The sequence below is a fragment of the Fusarium redolens genome, assembly GCF_020744475.1.
Source record: "Fusarium redolens strain MPI-CAGE-AT-0023 chromosome Unknown BKA55scaffold_2, whole genome shotgun sequence".
In the NCBI taxonomy this organism is placed as follows: Eukaryota; Fungi; Ascomycota; class Sordariomycetes; order Hypocreales; family Nectriaceae; genus Fusarium; species Fusarium redolens.
The window spans coordinates 2828618-2847940 of NW_025763665.1; the positions used below are offsets into that span (position 1 = coordinate 2828618).

The following is a 19323-nucleotide window of genomic DNA, read 5'->3' on the forward strand; positions in this document are numbered from 1 at the left end:
ACTTAGCCAGCACCTTTTTATACTGGACGGGCTTATGCTATGGCATTCGTTCCTGTCACTACTTGACTCCTTTTCTTGCGCGGTGTTGGTCTGGGGTGCAATTGGGCTTGTACTTGGGCTTCATTGGGAGGGGCATAAAGTCATTTTGGGTTTGGGCATTCGGTGTACGGATAGAAAGGAAAGAATTTCACTTATGCGCAAGGACTGGGTACACTCGGTCAAACAACTTTATTTCTTTTATCATAGCCATTCCCATCGCTTTTTGTGACATGCATTTCATTCTTCATTTACATCATGACGGTGTCATAATAGCCAGTCGCTCATACGTTGACCACCGTCAAGGCCTTGCGGCCGGTTATCTATTTTAATTTTCACCTGTTTCGAAAACCATACCATTCTGTTCCCACAAACTATTCTTTTCTTCAGATGGTACCGAGAGCGGGATCAATAAGAGGATCCTGGACTGTTGGATCTCTTGCCAGGAGAAGTATATTGGTTTCGTCTTCGGGCCAGTCATCTTGAGGAGGACCATAGTCCATTGTAGCGGCGAAGATGTCATCCTCCGGCATGATACCGGGCCAGTTTGTTGTGTTGGAGAAACTTCCATCGAAGAAGAACTGGGCAGGATCAAGCTGGTCTCCAGCTAGGATAAGAGATGGGTCAGCAGCCGGTGGGTGATACAGCTCAACGTGTGCATCCCGGTCGTGGTAGCGAATGAAGGCTTCATGGCAGTGAGGGCAAGAAATCGTTCGCTCTGCCTGGTTCGCAGCACCAGAGAGTTCATCGATAAGGTTGATTTCTTGAGACGGTTCAGGTTTAGAAAGTTTAGGGCGCTCGTGGCCGAGGTGCTTATATCGGATATGATCTTCTAGTCGACTCTTGGTACTGAACTTATCACCACAGCCCTGATCGTTTGTCCAGCCCTGTAGGCCAGAGCCATTGAGGTCAACCTGGCCACAAACGAAGCGGAATCCCTCATGCGCTGTACGAATATGAGCGTTGAGGTTGGACTTCTTAGTGAACTTCTTGGTGCATTCGTCGTATGGGCAGGCGATGTTCTTTCGATCCTCGACGGACTGGCCGGAATGGTGCATTTCGACATGTTTCTCTAGCTCCCATCGTGAGGCAGATTTGAACTCGCAGAAAATGCAGTTCTGATGCTCTTGGCGGATATGTGCCTGAAGCAGCACTTCAGTGGTAAACCCAACCCGCTGTTCTGTACCATCGGGCATCTTCTTCAAACCGCACTCGCCGCACCAGAACTTTGCCTCGCCATGATCCTTATCACGATGTCGCTTCAAGGCCGCCTTGGACTCAAAAGCATGACGGCAGCCTTGCTCTGGGCATTGGAGTGCAGGCAAGCCTTGATGCTCTTTTCTAACGTGCTTGCTCAACGTCTCCTTCTTTCTGAAACTCTGCCCACAATCTTGGCAACGGAATCTCTCTTCGCCTTCGTGAACGGCCTGGTGTCGTTTAAGTCGAGTACCCGTCACAAAGCTCTTGCCGCAGCCCTCCTTTGGACAGACATGTTTTCGCTCCAGAGTATGGACGGCTTTGATGTGCTGTTTCAAGTGCTTGTCCTCTATATAGTCCTTATCACAACCATCGTAAGGGCACTTAAATGGTCGGGAATTGGTGTGAGAATTAAGGTGATCTCGTAATCTGGCAGGTCGATTGAAGGTCTTGGGACAACCAGGCCATGTGCAAGCAAGGGTTTTGAGATCCGAAGGAAATTTAGCCCGAGGAGTCGTAGCAGCAGTGTTCACCGTCTGTGGTGAATCAGGTTCCTGGGTGGAATATGGAGTATGAGCACTAGTTAAGTCGTCCTCGGCATCATCGATATCTAAGTTTGCAATATCAGTAAATGCATCTTCAGAGCTCAGGAATAGCAGAGAGCCGTACATAAGTCATCTGGGCCGTCTCGATAAAGTCTCTTGGCCGGAGGGACTTCAAATGCTGCCTCGGCAGCTTCTCGTTTACTCATGATGCTGTCATGCCGAGGACCCTTGAGTTTGTCAATGTCGAAGCCAAGCTTGGAAGTGGCAGAATTGATTTCAATTTAAGGCGGTGACTATGAATTTTTGTGTGGGGATTGCAGGGATGAGAGTCAAGAGCGACCCACTTGAAAGCTTCGCGCCGATATTCTTTGTCTGAAGGTGTGGAAGGTGCGCCGGATAAACATCGGCCTGACCAGGTTTTACTTTGTTCTTCTCTAGAACTTTTTTACGAGGTTGGCCTGGGCCATTCTAAAACCATCCATTGCGAACGCAACTCTGGACTAAGAACACTCTCACATTCATTCTTCATCAAGTTCATACTAATCAACACTCACCATGTCTGATTTCGGTGATGACGATGTTGGCGGCGCTGGCGGGTAAGTTGCTTCGCGATCTTTGCAGGCGCACGCGATTCTAACTCTTAGGCAGCGACGAGCCCATGTACGAGGAGGAGGAGATCACTGAGTACTACGACCCCGAGGTCCTCGAGGAGGAGGATGGTGACCAGCAGCAAAATGGACAAGACCAGGATAATGTTGTAGTCTCGGGAGATCCTTCTGCCGCTGCCAACGCGCTGAAGGGCGGCGACAAGCTACTCAAGGACAAGAAGATTCCCGAGAACGAGCGAACTACCACACCCTACATGACCAAATACGAGAGGGCGCGCATCCTTGGTACACGCGCTCTGCAGATCAGGTCCGCATCACCTTGGTGAACTGCAACAACTTCAGGATACTAACTGGATGCAGCATGAATGCGCCTGTGCTTGTTGATCTCGAGGGCGAGACTGATCCCCTTCAAATTGCGATTAAGGAGATGCGAGAAAAGAAGATCCCCTTGATCGTGCGGCGATACATGCCCGATGGCTAGTAAGTGATGCTTGTTCAGGCAGCTCGAAGATGCCTTACTTACGCGTGTGGTACAGCTACGAGGATTGGACCTGCGAGGAACTGCTGCAGTAAGCGACCAAAGGACTAGCACGTCGCGAAACAACCGATTGCCCCCGAGGCGTATATACCCATGCGACCCTCCTTAGATACAATCGAGCTGGAACGTTGTGTGCTCCCTTCTGGCTTGACATGTTGTATAGTGTATCAGGAGGTTAATTAATCATGTATAAGCGCGGCGTTTGAGATTGAGATTGATTTACACAGGAACTAGACAAAAAACAAGAAGGAAATCTACTTTGCTTCTGTGTCTTGGTGCACGAGTGTATTGATTGTCTCTGACGCAGTCTTTGATGAAGACGGACAAAGAATCCCCAACGACAACACTGTTGACGGATGCTCCAACGTCACATCGTTGTCAGTACGGATCTGTCCGGTAGAATTTCATGAGAGAATGATGTCAAGCGGGAAATGGCAGATGGCTTGTTTTGGATCTGATGGGCCGAATACGTCCGGCCAGATTGTGTTTCACTGAAACACCGGCGCGAGACATGACGGCATCTTCTAGTGTTTGGACGCAACCTCACATTGCGCAGTGGCCTGTTATACGTCACAAAGTCTGATAAACAGTCAATCCAAGCAAGGGAGCAATCTCTCATACCACGCAACTTTGGGCCTGACGGGAGATTATCAACCTCAAATACAAAGACATGACTCCTGCAGCGTCTGTGGCTTCTTGCATATTTGAGAGGGTCCTCGCAGGTAGATGAATTGTCCAACCAACCACAAGTCCAGAATATTCTTTCCAGCCTCCGACGTTGTGCCACACTGATCCGGAAACGGGTGTTGGTGGGAAGGGAAAAGCCGTGACAGCCGTAGCTTCGCAGATCATGCAAGTAAAGTTTTCATGCGACCTTAGCCAACTTGGCTTTAAATCGAGGTTGTTCTTTGTTTCGATGTCTAGCTATTTAGACGTTGGTGACAGAATGATCTTCCTCTTGGTGGGGACTTACATGACGTCGGCGGATATACTCCCTTGACTGATCCCAATCAACTTAAGACGATGATGAAAAGTTACGTCTAGTGTTGATCGTACGAGTCGTGTTCCCTAATTAGACGAATTTGGTGAAGCTGTTGTGCTATTGGAAGCTTATTATCTTACTCCATTACTTATAAGAGGTTGGTCGCACTTGTGGTGTTTTGAGGCCAGGAGGTTGGTGTAACAGAAACAGCAAACAATTGGAAAGACCAACCGATATTCATACTTGCCTTGGGTATTTATCTTACTCAAGTCCAACCTCTGCTAAGAATCTTGCTGATTCATACTCTTTCATCTCAGACATTGACACTCGCCAATCTAACACTTTCTTTCCCACTATCATTATCAGCCAAGACAAGTTCCCAACCGTAACAATGAAGTTCTTCACTGTCATTGCAACTATTATTTCTGCTGTTAGCATCTCTGCTGTGCCCATATTGAAGGAGCGGGCCGTCGGGGGTGTAAGTTGACCCTGCTCCCTACTGTATTTGTTATCTCTTGTTTGTGGTGTTAACATCTCATTACCACAGCTCTTGATATGTACCGGTGCCAACTCCACAGGTACATGCACCCACGAGGTATATACGCTTAACCAGTGTCATCAACTTTCCGAGCCTTTCCTTCGCAACGTCACTACTTTTGCACCTGATGGTGAATATTTCAACTGTTACCCACGTACAACCGGCTGCAATGACACTTGTACGAGCCCTACGGGTTGCACAATAGGCCCGATCGATTTCAACTACGAATTCAAGTTCAATTTCACTCGTGTCGGCTGGCCCAAACTCTTCAACAGTTTTGACTGTTCACTAAAGAAGAACAAGAAAGGCGAAAATATGCTCGATTAGGAGAAGATTAAAAGGATGGAGCAGGGAGAGCCAGTATGGGTACCTAAGTGGCTAGACAAGTTGATGGGCACGATTGTTTTCGGGTGCATCTTTTGGGTCTTCTACCTATATTAACTGCTGGCTTAGAGCGATCGACTGTCTTTCCTGGTATTATACAGGCATAATAAATTAGGGACGGAGCAATGGGCAACTTACCGGGCTACGGAGTATTTGGAGTTAGCAATAGCAGCGATAACGTTTTGTTCTTTTGCACTTGGCCAGAGAACATGAGCTGAAATAGATACAGCTTTAATGATTGACGATTACTCTTATAAGATAAGACATGAACCATTATAAACTCATACCGACTCGACGTCCCAGAGTAGTATTACTGTATATACTGTTCTGTCTTATCATGTCTCCGACCCGTGACACGGAGGAGGTTCCGTATTCCGGAGCCGGGAGATAATTCGGCATTCGTCATGTTGATGAGGGCATCCGGGTACCGATGGTGGGGTTAAGGTTACCCCAGACCTCGCCATTGACTGGAAGCTTCCCCTCCTTGGGATAAAGCTCAGCTATTTCATAGGGACATAATCATAAACTACTGCCATTTCTCCTCTTCACTTGTTTTTCCTCTTTATTCTTGAAAGTGTTTTCAACTTTATACCCCCAATTGCTTCTATCTAACCCAAGCAACTCTCAAATACAGTGACATCATGGCTTTCACCACAAATGCTACTATCAACAGCTTCGGCGGACGCTTCCTCAAGCTCTCCCACAAGTCCGCCGTCACTGGAACACCCATGAACGCAACTCTCTACCTCCCAGGCTCAGCATCATCTTCCAAGCCAGCTCCTCTCCTCATCTACCTCTCCGGCCTCACATGCACTCCTGACAACGTCACAGAGAAGGGCTTCCTTCACGCTCACGCCTCCAAGCTCGGCCTTGCTCTTCTCTACCCAGACACTTCTCCCCGCGAGCTCGACTTGCCTGGTGAGCACGACTCATATGACTTTGGCAGCGGAGCTGGCTTCTACATCGATGCCAAGAAGGACCCTTACAGCAAGCACTACAAGATGGAGTCGTATATCACCAATGAGCTTCCTGACCTCATCTTCAAGGAATTTAAGGAGGTTGACTCCTCCCGAGTTTCTATCTCTGGCCACTCTATGGGTGGACATGGTGCTTTGACTCTGTTTCTCAAGAACCCTGGCAAGTATAAGAGTGTCAGCGCCTGGGCTCCTATCTCCAACCCTTCTCAGTGCCCTTGGGGTGACAAGGCCTTTAAGGGTTACTTAGGCGAGGATAAGGAGGAGTGGAAGAAGCACGATGCTACTGAGCTCATCAAGAGCTGGAAGGGCAACTTCCCCGCTCTCATCGATGTTGTAAGTTCTGAGCCCCTCTCTCATTTTGTAAATGGACCATGCTAATAGACCAGGGCACTGGTGACAACTTCTACAAGCAGGGCCAGCTTCTCCCCGAGAACCTCGAGAAGGCCGTCAAAGAGGCCGGCATCGAGGGCTTGACCCTCCGCTACCAGGATGTAAGTATTTCTAATACTCACCAAATAACAATACTAACACGTCTCCAGGGCTACGACCACTCTTACTTCTTCATCTCTACCTTCGGCGAGGACCACGTCAAGCACGCCGCCAAGGCTCTCGGCCTCTTGTGACTGCCACGCAGTGCGCTGTAAAAAGGTGAAAAGCCAACAGTTCTTTGACAGAAGTCGGTTGGATGTACTTACGGCGCCATTTTGGGTAAAACGGATCCGGGTGTGTACTCAAGTTGTATACATGAGATGCTCCAGTAGCAAATGCTCTCAACGATGCTGGTTTATGGTCTGAACTATAGTTGAAAAGAGGTCGTCACTCCACCGACCAAAGAACCTAAAAGCAAGTTAAATAATAATGCTCTTCCGATTCACGTCGATTTTGGGATGTAATATGCCATTGTATTCGTCCAATGTCTTTGAAAAACGCCGCCTATATGAGTGCTGAAAGGTATATGATGCGAACCCAGACATGACACCTCCTGGAGAACCCGTCGACGTTACTCCAACCCATAAATAAACTCCTACAAGCCCACCCACACATGTGAACTCCAATCCAAACGTTCAGCTTACTATCCTCTCCATTTCAGCGCTTATACCTTCCTTTTCAAGCTTTGCTTGCATTTCTGCATCCACCTCTCGACGTAATCGCATATAAGCTAGCTTCTCAAAGCGACTGAGACTTCTCCACCAATGTTGTCCGGCTTCATGATCTGATATACGCTCCAGGAGATCTGCTGTTCTTAGACGGACCTCACGGTCCTTGTGGAATAGACCAAGAGCGAGGTAGAACAATCCAGCGTGAGACTCAGGGGCGACACTGAGTAGTAGGCAAATCTCATCGTACGTGTGGACGTGTTTGGAGATGGTGAGATAGATATCTCTGCTTTGTGCGGGGGTTAAGCGTTGCATTCGTAAACGGTCGTGAAGATGGGCTAAGTCAAGACCCTTCAAGGGCCTGATGGTATATATCTGTGCCAAATCCTGTGAAATGTTAGCTTTAGTCGTCCCTTGTTTTAGTATGGTGTCTTACTTGGATGAAGCTGTAATAACTTCGAGTGTTGCGCCATCCTTCGATTCTTGTCACATTACCAGCAAGCTCCTTATGCTTAGCTGTATCATCCGCCCAGACATAACCATGCCCGTTGGCCCCAGGTGGCATCAAGTCCTGATCTTCACCTCCAATATACAAGGCACTAGCTCCATAAACGCTTTCCTCGAATTTGGCTGCGATTTGAGTGAACTTACCGACCCAGTCGCGCCACTTTGCTCGGATCACACGTTCGCCATGTCTTGCAGCAATGCTCCTTAGAACATCAGTCATGAAGGCATTGTCACCCGTATAGTCCTGGCTTGTATTCGTCGTACCGCTTGCAATGGCCGCAAAAGCTGCGTTTTGTTGCTGGAAGTACAGCAGACCCTCTGTCACAGGGGCAGGGTCGATCTTTGTACTGATCTTGACCCTCCCACTTGGTAAATCGCACAGGACGTCCCACCACTCGGGGTGAAGCTCAAAGGTTGGATTCGTTACACCGGCGATAAAACCGGGTACGTTGAGCAGGTCGTCGATTTTGGTCAAGTCGGTGTAAGGGAAAGCATGTCGTGTAAACCCACGAAGTATACCACCCGATGCCAACGCACACGCGGCTAAAACAGCTTCTGCGACCTCGCCTGAGGGCATGTTGTACCCTAAAAAGATGATTCTCTTTTGTGTTAAGAGCGCATTTGCCAGCACAATGATCGGGTGCGTATTGACTCCGTTCGTTGTGAGGTGAGGGTGCAGCGCAAATGGTTGAGGGGATTTCTGATGAGAATCTGAAAAGTTTTGAATAAGTTTAATGAGTGAAAAGTCACCGACGGTTTCTGGCATGACAGCAACAGGTACTTTGATAGGGATTGGTATGCCCTTGTACATGACCTTGCTCTCAAACTCATGCGTGTCGCGCGGAACAGAGTAAATCGACTGGCCGCCCTCAACGTGGGCCTTTGTACCAGCTCTTGAGATACCAGTCAGTTTTGTCGGGCTCCTTGTGGCATCCAATGACTGATCTGCTGCCTCCTCGCGCTGGTCTTCGGCTATCCGCATTTGAATCATCTGTTCGAATTTCTCCACAAAGAGATCCCTGTTATCACTTGCTTGTAATAAGTGGCGCTCAAGAAGACTGAGTTTAGGCATGAGAGACAAATCCATGGCGTTGACTGAATCGTATAGCATGGCCAATGTCTCTGGAACAGGTGCTTTGAAGTATTCTTCCAGAGCCAATAGTAGCAGTGGCTATTAAAAAGGTTAGCAAATGCACGAGCACAAGGATCGTGTGTGAAGGCTACTTGCCTTGTAAATATGCAAGAAGGGATGCCGCGTGCAGATGGCCATGGCCTTGACAATGGCCCCTCTCTTGACCGACTTGTCATGTTTGGTATTGACCAGATTAAGCACATAAATTAGGGGAGGGCCCTCTCCGCCCTCAGGTTCGCTATCAGTAGATTCGGTGTCGTCTTCATCATCGTCATCCCATTCGTCTTCTGGTAGATCTTCTTCGTCTTCTTCATCCTCGTCTATTATACCAGCTGCTCTATCACGCCTTCTCTTGCGCCTCTTCTTTCGATTTTCCTTAACTTTGCGCTCCTCATCCTCCTCTTCCTGGCTTGTATCCTTGTGAAGAAAGAATATTGTCCAGTCCTGGTTGCGGGCATGGGCTTGATCGGGCAACATAAGCTCTGCCAACATATTTTCGTCTCCTGTGATCGCAACCGGGTATTGATGCTCCATGACGGGACCTCGATCGATGTCGAAGGATGCGACAAGGATATATTCGACATGGTTTTCTGTAGAGCTTCGCGGGTATTGCGAGCGAAGCTTTCTCGATGGTCGTGCATGGGGGTTGGTCCTTCGAGGAGCGGAAAGCGATGAATGCTGCGAGGATAGACCCGTCGAAGGCGTCTTTGACTGCGAATTGGGATCGGAAATGCGATCGATTTCTGGACCAGGAGGAAGAGGTGACCTCGAGGGAGGCGGCGAGGCCTGTGACATTTGCGATTCGGGGCGCGAAGAGTGAAACGAAGCCAGGGAGGTTCTTCGGTTGGAGACTGAACCATTGGAGAAGTTGCTGAGGCTGTGTTTATGACCGTGGCCGTGGTGGTTGTTTGCGCTGTTGCTGGTTGTTTTGGTCAAGAATGGCAACGTTGACTGGAACGAAGAAGCCATGATGGAAGAGACGAGAGATGAAGACGAGACAAGACAATACAAGACAATCTAAGACAGTGCCGAAGGCGGATTGAGGCCGGGGTTCCGAGACACGAAACACGAGTCTCTCACGATTTAGAACCCTCGTAGGTTCCGGATCGGGTGATGTTGCGTTGCGTTGCGTTTCGTTTTCGAACTCGGGGGGTCCGAGAGGGTTGAGTGAAAGGATGCGGTGAATGCATGCAATGTAATGCAAGCCCAATGTAAGGCAGTGGGATCGACGCTCTGCTCTGCTTTGTTCCACTTTGGACGTTACAGTACCTTGAAGAATTGACAAAACAAAACAATTCTCCTTGATCGAAAGCAGTTGTGATAGTATGTACAGCACCAGCCAGTACCACTTGTTATCGAATATGTAACAGAACTAGAAACAGCTTAAAGAGTCTTGTAACCGAGACATGTTCCCGCCACAAAGTACAAGTGGGCGCAACTTGCACAACGAGGCTTGACTTCCTTGTAGGTGGGACAGATGAAGATGGAAGTATCCAGCAAGTCAATTAAATATCCGACGATAAATCAATTTGCTGTGTATTTGAATAAAGTGGTGTTTTAAAAACGAGAGATAATGAACAAAGGGTTCAATTATTTACCAACTCCCTCCCTACCCATTCTATCCACTATGTCGGGTTCAGCCTTTCTCCCCTCATTACCAACTAATAGTTGCTAACCCCTGAAACTGAAAACGGTTGGTCAAGTTTAAGAGCAGCGCAAATATGCTTTCGGCTGACCTCTCTAATTGAATTTTTCCCTAGTCACATTATCATCTCTATTAGTTATTGGATCTTTGCCAATCAATGGAAAATCTTCAAGCTGAAAAAATGTCATCAGAACAGAACGTTCGTCCACTCAAAATGCTCCCCACTAAGAAAAAGGGTCGCCTCGTTCCCTTGCGTCCCCTGAATTGCGGCTTTCAGCTTGTGGTTGGAGCACACCCCATGCTCGTTAGCGCCATGCGAGTGCCTTGACTCTCAATCTTGGCTTTCACATATGGCTCAACTCTGTGGCACAATTAGTGGCGTTTATCATGCATCTCCCTAGGAACCACTTTCATTGTTTACTTTGGATCACACCTCGTTAAAGCGCATTACAACCTCAATTCTTTCCCAATGACGACAACGGTTGTCTATATCCATCCCACGGCCAATTGATCATTCTCACGATACATTCTATCTTAATTTCCATTAATCAACCTCAAATTGTCGCCTTCCTCTTCCTCGTCTTCTCATAAACCTGTTTATTGTCCATCTCCGCTCGTCGGACCCACGTTAAGAACAATGGTACTTCTTCCATGACGGAGAATCCCTGACAAGTGACGCCCGTCCCAGCTAACGCCGTTGTTTTCAGTCTGTGCCGGTAACATACAAGCCATCTCCTCTGGGCTATGGCTCTTCACCTACTCGAAGCTCTCCATTCCGTCGCGCCGAATCACCTGCATCGCCCTCTCCCCTAAGACATACTACACCCACTGGATCACCGACAAAGGCAGGACCTTTCGGCTCGACTTCGCGCTTTGCTAGACCAACAACTCCCACAAGCACACAACCCAGCTGGACACCAAAGGCCAAGACACCTGTTAGAGACGAGATGAATTCTTCGCCTTCGCGTATGTCTCCGGTGCCGCCAAGGACCCCAGTGTCAAAGTCGCTTGGTAATGGCAATGCGCTATCACAATTGCAAGCAACTCAAGTCCGAACTCTACGGGATGCTTTCCAGATCATGGACCGAGATTGCGATGGTGTCGTAAACCGTGAGGATGTTACTGATATGCTCAACCAGCTGGGTATGAACAACGAAAATGATGAATGAGATACGAGTAGCTAACAATTTCAACAGGCCTACCTTCAAACCCAGCCGACGTATCCAAGTTCTTCCCTCCATCAGCGCCCCAGACAATCACCCTCGCAGTATTCCTTAACTCACTTGCCGACGCACTTGCAGCATTGTCACCAAGCGCCGAGCTGCTCTCAGCCTTCTCAGCCTTTGACGACGATGACAGCGGCCAGGTCGATTTGGTTGAACTGCGAAAAGCCCTCCTGGACACAGCACCCGAACCTGGTGAGAAGGCTCTGACTGCCACTGAAGTTGATAAGATCATGAACGGATTCACTGGACGACGAGCTTTCAACCGCAACATGAACGCTCATCTGGGTGCCAAGAGAGGCGAGGTGTTCAAGTACCAGGAGTTTGTTGGCTCTATCATGGGCTCGAACAATGGTTCGGATAACCAGTCTCATGAGAATGGGGATGATTAAGTTAGTTTCTAAAGCATATCTCCTGCGAGCTGCAAGCTCGTTCAAATGCAGCCCGTTCAGGTTGAGGCAGTTAGGATGTCGATGCCGTCGATGCCAACTCGCATTTCCTCTAGCGCAGTTCTGAGGATACCCAATGGTGCCATAAGGCTTATGGGCGACAGAGTTTGGCAGGAGTCAGAGTAGCTGTTTCGGGTTTACTTTATGTAACTTTATGGCGGCTTTTGTAACGGAAAAGGGTGCTTGGCTGGATGGGTATGGTTTATGGTTGGGATAGCACTTGGTAACAACATAGGACATCGAATGAGAACACGATTAATTACTCAATATTGTGACTTCTTGTAGTGTATACATGAATAGATTCATGAACAACTTCAAGCTCTGGAAGTGTTGTATTGGCTGTAGACTCCTTTCTAACGCATCGGGTTAATCACCTTATAGCTTCATGACCAGCGATAGTCCTCTTCAGACAAAAAGACATCGAATCAGACTGAGGATTATGAGGCTCTCAATACACCTCAGGCTTTCTGAGGCACGGCATCTCGCCTGGACAAATAGACTGAAATTTGATAGAATGTTATTGTTTTAACATTTGACGTTCCACTCATACAGTTGAGAAGATATGCCTCCTGGAGGTCGTTGGAATGATGGACTCGATAGAGCGTTGCCATCAGTTGAACAGGACCCCAGGAGTGATTGGACTTGAAATCTCGAATAACTCGGTTGATTTCCATTCAAATAATTTAGGGCTATATCAATATAAAGAACGCCAAGAATACATGCAGCTTCTGGACGTAGACTTTCTATCTGTGAAGGCTACAGCGTGAATTAGGCACGAGAAAGACGGTAAGAATTTCGAGAATATCGTGAATGAATCAAATGAGTAGCCAATGCGAGAGTATTCCTAAATGTCGATTTGTGTTACCTCTTGAGTAACACGGCTTTATATAGGATTTCTATCAGAGTCCTCGGTTGCCGGACATTTCCTGCCGAGTTGACACTGTCTGCCTTAAAACTCTTACCTTGTGTCATGTCAATTCGTAGCAAACACTGATATTACTACCGTTGTGTAATGTTAGGCGTTTTCCGAAGTGGTACAGCATTCCGCCAGGACGATTTGGTTGCACGTGGTAGAATTGGGTTGAGATTAATGACAGAATATTTATGTTCATGCGAATCAGCCTGGAAAAGACAATAAATAAAGAACTCCAAATTCATTATTGGGTTCTGTAAGGCAATCTGTAAGACATCTGGAGGCATCCGGTCAACCAGTTCGTATAAAACAAATGTGTTGGACGACTGCCTAGCTTGCCAGCTGCGCCTGCGTATAGAAAAAGGCAGCCCCGGATCCATATCCCGTGGATTGCAATGATTTGCAGCCAAGCGAAACAAGCCCCTCAAGGATGCAAGAGCAGGCAATCGACCCGCCACCTCTTGACTGAGACTGATGAGACTGCACAAAAGTGACTGGCGTTGAGCAGTTTGGCGAGGACCAGGAAAGCCTTGTGAGAGCGCCTAAAAGCGACCTGTAAGAATCGAGGATGGCTGGAGAAACGTTGTCAGGGTCCTCGGCCCCACTGAACCTTCTAGAAGAGATGACGTTTGGATAAGCGCAAGTCCTCGATATTAGGTTAGTCATTTGCGGGCCGGGGCCTGGCCACGGACACTAAAACGATTAGTTGAGTTTACGCGGGGTGAGACATTGACAGCTGCAAATTAATTGACGGATTATTTTGTCTATCTCTTTGTTTTTTCTGTGCCTTGGTCTTGGTTGTGACATTCTGTCATTGATCTGTGATTGCGGAGCCTGTCACTTGGGCTGTGCTGTAAAGACAAGATTTGATGCTTCTGATGCTGTCATAGGTGGTTGTTTGGTGTTGATAGACAATCCCCAACCTCCAACCTCTTGTGCGGACTAGGTAGTTTGGTTGGCTCAACTTTTTTGAGGACAACTCACTACTAACATGCAGATTTAGACTCAGAACCCCTATCATATATTCTGTCAATTGAATTGTCATTACACATGGTCCTTGCTTAATTGGTTATGATCCGTGGTCCGTGATAATTCCAGACAGACAAGGTCGCTTCCGCGGTGGGGGTTGAAAGCGCGTGGCGACCAGGCATATTGAATGGGTTGAATTGAAATCTGTCACTGGGGGACGAGGTACAAGATACTCGCACAGCAGGCAAACACTATCCTGTGTTGCCAAAGTCTCCGAGAACCGATGGAATGAAATGACAGTTTTATAATGGCATTTGACGTGATTCCGGCAGTACGATACACAATTTTATTCTCATTAGACTATCCAGGCCAGACCAGGCTATGTCTCAGTGGCCAACCTAACTTAAACGCTCAGGCTCCCGTAGTGAGCCGGCAACTATAGACACCTGCAGAACCCAGCCTTTTTTTACATTTGGAGTGATCCGACAGGCTGAGATTTAGACAACGGGTTACTACACTAGGAAATCAGGCAGTTGAGTCGATTTTGACACATAGTCCTATCTATCCTAGTCGAGCTTTTGGTCTCCGCTGAGAACAGTGGCTGATAAATCTGCTGGGCTGGGCTGGGATTGACATGGCCGTTGCCGCTTGTCACTCGTCACTGTCATAGCCCAGTTCGCTCATCTCATACTAACAGAAGGACTCAAAACTAATTAGCAGCTGAATGCTGGTTCAAGTTGTGCTCTGCGTATTGGTTCAACAAGGGTTCGTTTCCTTCATCATCTCATCACTGTCCTCTTCCCTGCCCCCGACTTGTTTGTTTTTCTTTCCTCTGGATCACCTTTTTGTCATCTGCCTGAGTTTTGTTCTCATCTACTTGTTCATTTTGTGACTCTTTTACTTCTTCATTGTCTTTGTATTCCTACCTATGCTTTGACTCCTTAACATCTATCATCGCTGCACCGGTCCTCTTCCGTCCGTCTAGTATTCGGCATTCCCACCACACTTAACTTGACTCGACCCCTTTTAGGCTCAGAGCCGCACGACCGTTCCCGGAGCCACCAGTGAAGTCCAGTCCAGCCAGGCACTGGAAGTCGACCAGCCCCGGAAAAAAAAAATTCGGTTTTTTTCTTAACGCCCGTTTAGGGCATCGACTCGGTCAAGTAACGTTAAAGTAAAGTATCCGGCATAAGCTCGTTACGGGGATTCTTGGGGATTCTTCCATCCCGTCTACCTAAAAGTATTAGTTTTCTATCTGTCTGAACCAAACTTTGTTTGGCTCAAATGAAGAACTTCTTTGGTAGCGGCAAGAAGCCAACGTCCTCCTCCACTCCTCCTCCTCCCCTTTCCTCTACTAGGAAATCCGCTACTTTCGAGGAGCGCGACCGTGAGAACCACGATCCGGCCGAGCAACCTCCCGCATACTCGGAGCCTTCTTCTCCAGCGAGAGCAAAGTCGCCTTCAAAGTCTTCAAAGAGACTATCTCGGCCCGCTTCTTACGCCGCCGAGTCCACAAAATCTTCCTCGCGTTCTTCTAGATTGTCGAGGCAGTCTACCGACCCGGGCCATTCTCACTCCCATTCTTCCTCTCGTCGGCACAAATACGAGCCCGATACGCATCCGCTCAACCTCCCTCCCGAAGAACGAAAGCGATTATCCGCTCTCGCCGCCGCAATGAACGGTAACTCCATGGATGTCGACAGCGAGCCTGTTAATGGCGCTCGTTCAACTACTCCTCCCAACCCGAAGGCCCAGACCAACTTTTCCGTCCCTATTCCCAACGGCTCCAGTCATGATGACGGCGCCCCTCCGCCGCCTCCTCACAAATCCAACCCTGGAAGCCCAACAATTACGCCTGAGGAAGACGCCGAAGCCTACAAGGCTGCTGGTAACCGATTTTTCAAGGAGAAGAACTACTACAAGGCTATCGAGCAGTACAGCAAAGGTATGCATCGCCACCTGTCGTCAGGCTCTTATTTCCAGGATTTTGCAACCTGCCTGAATGCATCTCCAAATGCTGACATCTAATCGCAGCTGTCGACCTGTTCCCCTTCTCCGCTACTTATCTAGGCAACCGAGCTGCTGCTTATATGTCTAATGGTCAATATGAGCATGCTCTTGAAGACTGCTCCAGGGCTGTCGATTATGATCCTCAGAATGCCAAGATTCTTCTGCGCTTGGCCCGTATCTATACCGCTATGGGCCGACCAGAGGAAGCCATGACAACCTTCAGCCGCATTGACCCCCCACCATCTGCTAAGGACATGGCCCCTGCGAAGGAGATGTTGCATCATATTCAGTCTGCCCGTGATATTCTTGCACGTGGATCTGGATCTGGTATGTCCATGGTGCTTCATGCTCTAGACCTGGCTGAGCGCGGCCTGGGTCCCGGTGTCAACAAGCCCCGCAAGTGGCAGCTTATGCGTGGAGAGGCTTATCTATTAATGGGACGGGAAAACTCATTGGGAGAGGCGCAAAATATTGCTATGAACCTCCTCCGAAACAACAGCCAGGACCCCGAGGCTCTTGTTCTCCGAGGACGTGTTCTCTATGGTCAGGGTGAGAACGATAAGGCTATCCAGTTCTTCCGTATGGCTATCAACTGTGATCCTGATTTCCGTGATGCCGTCAAGTGGCTCAGAATTGTCCAAAGACTTGACCGCATGAAGGAGGAAGGCAATGCCGACTTCAAGGCAGGTCGTCTACAACAAGCTATCGAGAAGTACACCAATGCTCTGGAAATCGACCCTTCCAATAAGAGCATGAACTCTAAGCTGTTGCAGAACCGGGCACAATGCAAGATCAAGCTCAAGCAGTACGACGATGCTATCGCCGACTGCGAGCGGGCCATTAACCTTGACCCCAGTTACACAAAGGCCCGCAAGACCAAGGCCAATGCTTTGGGTGGTGCCGAGAGGTGGGAAGACGCCGTTAAGGAGTGGAAGGCGATCCAGGAGCTCGATCCAGAGGACCGTACCATCATGCGAGAAATTCGCAAGGCGGAGCTTGAACTCAAGAAGGCCCAACGCAAGGACTACTATAAGATCGTTGGCGTCGAGAAGACCGCTACAGGTGACGAGATCAAGAAGGCCTATCGCAAGATGGCTGTTAAGCTCCACCCTGACAAGAACCCCGGCGATCCTCACGCCGAGGAAAAGTTCAAGGACTTGCAGGAGGCTTACGAGTGCTTGAGCGACCCTCAGTAAGTAATTCTAAAATCTGGCGGCCAGATAAGTTACTAATACCACCTTTAGGAAGCGTGCTGCCTACGACAACGGCGATGATCTTATGGATCCCAACGACATGTTCGGTGGCGGCGGCATGGGAGGAGGTATGGGTGGCATCGACCCGGAGATCCTCTTCAGCATGATGGGCCAGCAGGGTGGTTTCGGCGGCGGTGGTTTCCGATCTGCTGGGGGCTTCCCTGGCGGTGGTGGCGGCGGCGCCCACTTTAACTTTGGTGGTGCTGACCCCAGGCAGCGTGGAGGATTCCCTGGCGGTTTCAACTTTTCATGACCATCCGGCGCGGATGATGACGATGACGACCTATGGGATAGTGAGGATGAGGATGCGGACTTCTATGACGAAGAAGACGAGGATGAGGATGAAGAAGACGAAAACGACGACTATGCAACCACCAGTGAAGAGGACTTCCACCCACAGTCCCCCCGGGACAGTAAGCTCCGAGATGATCTTGAACAGCGCCGAGATGCCCACGACCGGCTGGTAGATGCTGTACGACGATACGGCAAGTTCTTCATGGCGGCAGCTGTCTTGCTCCCTTGGCAAGTGGTGATCCTCATTTTGACGCTGGTTGGTTCAGCATACATATGCATGAAGCACATTCCACTCTTTGGCAGGAGAAAGCCGTTATCACTGTGAACGGCTCGCACATATAAGGGGCACTTTTCACTCATCTTATGCCACACAACATACCATTGGGGCGTTTATTTTAGGGATAGACATCAATGAATGCAGAGCAATGCTAGAGGGTAGCGAGTTGCTTGTTGTTAGAGTCTGAGGGCCTGGGATGGACGCGGACCCTTTAGATCGGTTCCTGGGGTGTTTCATGCATACAATGTCACATCTTGGTATAATAGATGGTTGTCCGCAAAAAGTTCTGCTCGTGCCACATTTATGAAGACCTCAATGCTAATAATTGTTGTCATCGTGTGGGTTATTCAATCAATGTTGATATCAACTCCTCATGGCAGCTGTTGATGACAAATATTGAATCACGGCATTTAACGCTGCTTTGACCCCAGAAATAATGCATTAAGTTGCGCGGCATTATACGCGCTTAGGGTATCATAAAATCCGCAGTCCCGAAACCGTAACCACTCGAAATAAACATGCTCGTAGCCTGAGCAGTGTGGTGAATCATCATAATCATCCATCTTCGCCATCTCCTCAAGCAGCTGACGATGAGGCATGGTTAGTAGCATTGCCATTCTGTTGCGGCTGTTCACCATTTCTCCTCCCGGGTGGCACGCCTCCAGTGGCCTCGACAACCTGGGCCACATCGTCACGCAACTCAGGCATGGCCGTGGTGATGTTCTCCGCCAAGATATCGCGAAAGGTTCCAAAGGCGTTGAGTTTGCCGCGCATAAGCTGATTACCTCGGCGCACGAGTTCGACAAATTCTCGGGTGTAAATATCTGGGTTACGGCCGTGCTCGACATACTCGACAAGTTCCGGAGGCACGGAAGGCAAGTTGTTTGGGGGAGAGGCGGAGGAGTGAACAGTGCGAAGGGAGTCGGAGAGGGTTTTGCTGGAGATTTTTAGTTGATTTTCAAAGGAGGAAGTGACAAGAGATGTTACATTTCGTTGATGAGAACTTCTCTACTGGACCGACCGACGGAATCGTAAGTTGAGACTTGTACCATTATTTGGTAGAGATCTTGGATGATGTCCTTGAGCTGTTCTACAAGGGGGTTAACGCACGTTAACGATCCGGAATATTATGATACCTACGCTCAAGGGCATTGTGGTCTACGCGATCGACAGGCGCCATGGTGAAGGTGTTATAAGCACGGATTGGACAAGCCTTGGCGAGTTGAAGATGCGATGCTTTGCTATGCGACGGTTTGTCTAAGGGAGTCTCTAAGCTTCATGAATCAGTGCCAGGCGGACTAATTACTACTCCGGATCCCTGCTGGGGCGGGAAGTGGGGGAATGGGAAGTGGGGTGAACAGGGCAGGTGGGGTATCCTTCTTATCAGTGACATGAGCTCTTGCAACGACATCAATCTTGGACTAAAACAACTGTCCACTCATTGAGGATTCACTGTTCTCTCTATGGACGGTGCAATCTTCCATATTCTGGACTGCTACCAGGGGCTCAATGAATTCCCTCAGTAATATCATCACATTTCCACATTCCATGGCCTGGCAAACTTAGTAAAGTCAAGCGTCTGAAATGTGACAAGCCATCCGTTGGTGACACAGGCTACTGGGATTCAACTGAAAGCCATACTTGCGGATGTCTATCTGGAGGTGAGACCCATAGGGCTCCAACCTTGGCCATTCAAAGCATGTAACGGCTGCTCGAGTGGATGCAAGAGACAAGTGGTTTGATATATTC

The 19323-nt window shown here is 48.7% G+C and overlaps 8 protein-coding genes across 8 annotated transcripts; 5 read left to right on the forward strand and 3 right to left on the reverse strand.

Annotated features, from left to right (window-relative positions):
• Positions 1-213: 213 nt before the first annotated feature.
• BKA55DRAFT_733746 (uncharacterized protein) lies at positions 214-2090 on the reverse strand. Its single transcript, XM_046201235.1, has 2 exons — positions 1903-2090; positions 214-1843 (listed from the first exon to the last, which is right to left on the reverse strand). Exons 1-2 carry the CDS (start codon positions 1982-1984, stop codon positions 423-425), a joined length of 1503 nt encoding a protein of 500 aa, XP_046055348.1. The 5' UTR covers positions 1985-2090; the 3' UTR covers positions 214-422.
• A 346-nt stretch (positions 2091-2436) lies between these two features.
• BKA55DRAFT_499824 (RNA polymerase, subunit omega/K/RPB6) lies at positions 2437-2959 on the forward strand (the record flags this gene model as incomplete). Its single annotated transcript, XM_046186687.1, has 3 exons — positions 2437-2693; positions 2747-2866; positions 2923-2959. The coding sequence occupies 3 exons, from the start codon at positions 2437-2439 to the stop codon at positions 2957-2959; spliced, it is 414 nt and encodes a 137-aa protein (XP_046055349.1).
• Positions 2960-4297: 1338 nt separating this feature from the next.
• On the forward strand, positions 4298-4771 carry BKA55DRAFT_684800 (uncharacterized protein; the record flags this gene model as incomplete). Its single annotated transcript, XM_046198697.1, has 2 exons — positions 4298-4384; positions 4454-4771. 2 exons carry the CDS (start codon positions 4298-4300, stop codon positions 4769-4771), a joined length of 405 nt encoding a protein of 134 aa, XP_046055350.1.
• Positions 4772-5245: 474 nt separating this feature from the next.
• On the forward strand, positions 5246-6685 carry BKA55DRAFT_671370 (Alpha/Beta hydrolase protein). The gene is made up of 3 exons (XM_046197963.1): positions 5246-6138; positions 6192-6296; positions 6345-6685. Exons 1-3 carry the CDS (start codon positions 5470-5472, stop codon positions 6426-6428), a joined length of 858 nt encoding a protein of 285 aa, XP_046055351.1. The 5' UTR covers positions 5246-5469; the 3' UTR covers positions 6429-6685.
• Positions 6686-6697: 12 nt separating this feature from the next.
• On the reverse strand, positions 6698-9926 carry BKA55DRAFT_184155 (docking domain of Afi1 for Arf3 in vesicle trafficking-domain-containing protein). The gene is made up of 3 exons (XM_046185051.1): positions 8638-9926; positions 7339-8580; positions 6698-7289 (listed from the first exon to the last, which is right to left on the reverse strand). The coding sequence occupies exons 1-3, from the start codon at positions 9508-9510 to the stop codon at positions 6870-6872; spliced, it is 2535 nt and encodes an 844-aa protein (XP_046055352.1). The 5' UTR covers positions 9511-9926; the 3' UTR covers positions 6698-6869.
• An 897-nt stretch (positions 9927-10823) lies between these two features.
• BKA55DRAFT_534305 (uncharacterized protein) lies at positions 10824-11801 on the forward strand (the record flags this gene model as incomplete). The annotated part of the gene is made up of 3 exons (XM_046189584.1): positions 10824-10826; positions 10894-11329; positions 11383-11801. 3 exons carry the CDS (start codon positions 10824-10826, stop codon positions 11799-11801), a joined length of 858 nt encoding a protein of 285 aa, XP_046055353.1.
• Positions 11802-14828: 3027 nt separating this feature from the next.
• On the forward strand, positions 14829-17620 carry BKA55DRAFT_184241 (uncharacterized protein). Its single transcript, XM_046185052.1, has 3 exons — positions 14829-15685; positions 15775-16942; positions 16995-17620. The coding sequence occupies exons 1-3, from the start codon at positions 15025-15027 to the stop codon at positions 17254-17256; spliced, it is 2091 nt and encodes a 696-aa protein (XP_046055354.1). The 5' UTR covers positions 14829-15024; the 3' UTR covers positions 17257-17620.
• A 530-nt stretch (positions 17621-18150) lies between these two features.
• BKA55DRAFT_684805 (transcription factor subunit Med10 of mediator complex-domain-containing protein) lies at positions 18151-18754 on the reverse strand (the record flags this gene model as incomplete). The annotated part of the gene is made up of 3 exons (XM_046198698.1): positions 18151-18511; positions 18562-18664; positions 18715-18754. The coding sequence occupies 3 exons, from the start codon at positions 18752-18754 to the stop codon at positions 18151-18153; spliced, it is 504 nt and encodes a 167-aa protein (XP_046055355.1).
• Between the last annotated feature and the right edge of the window lie 569 nt (positions 18755-19323).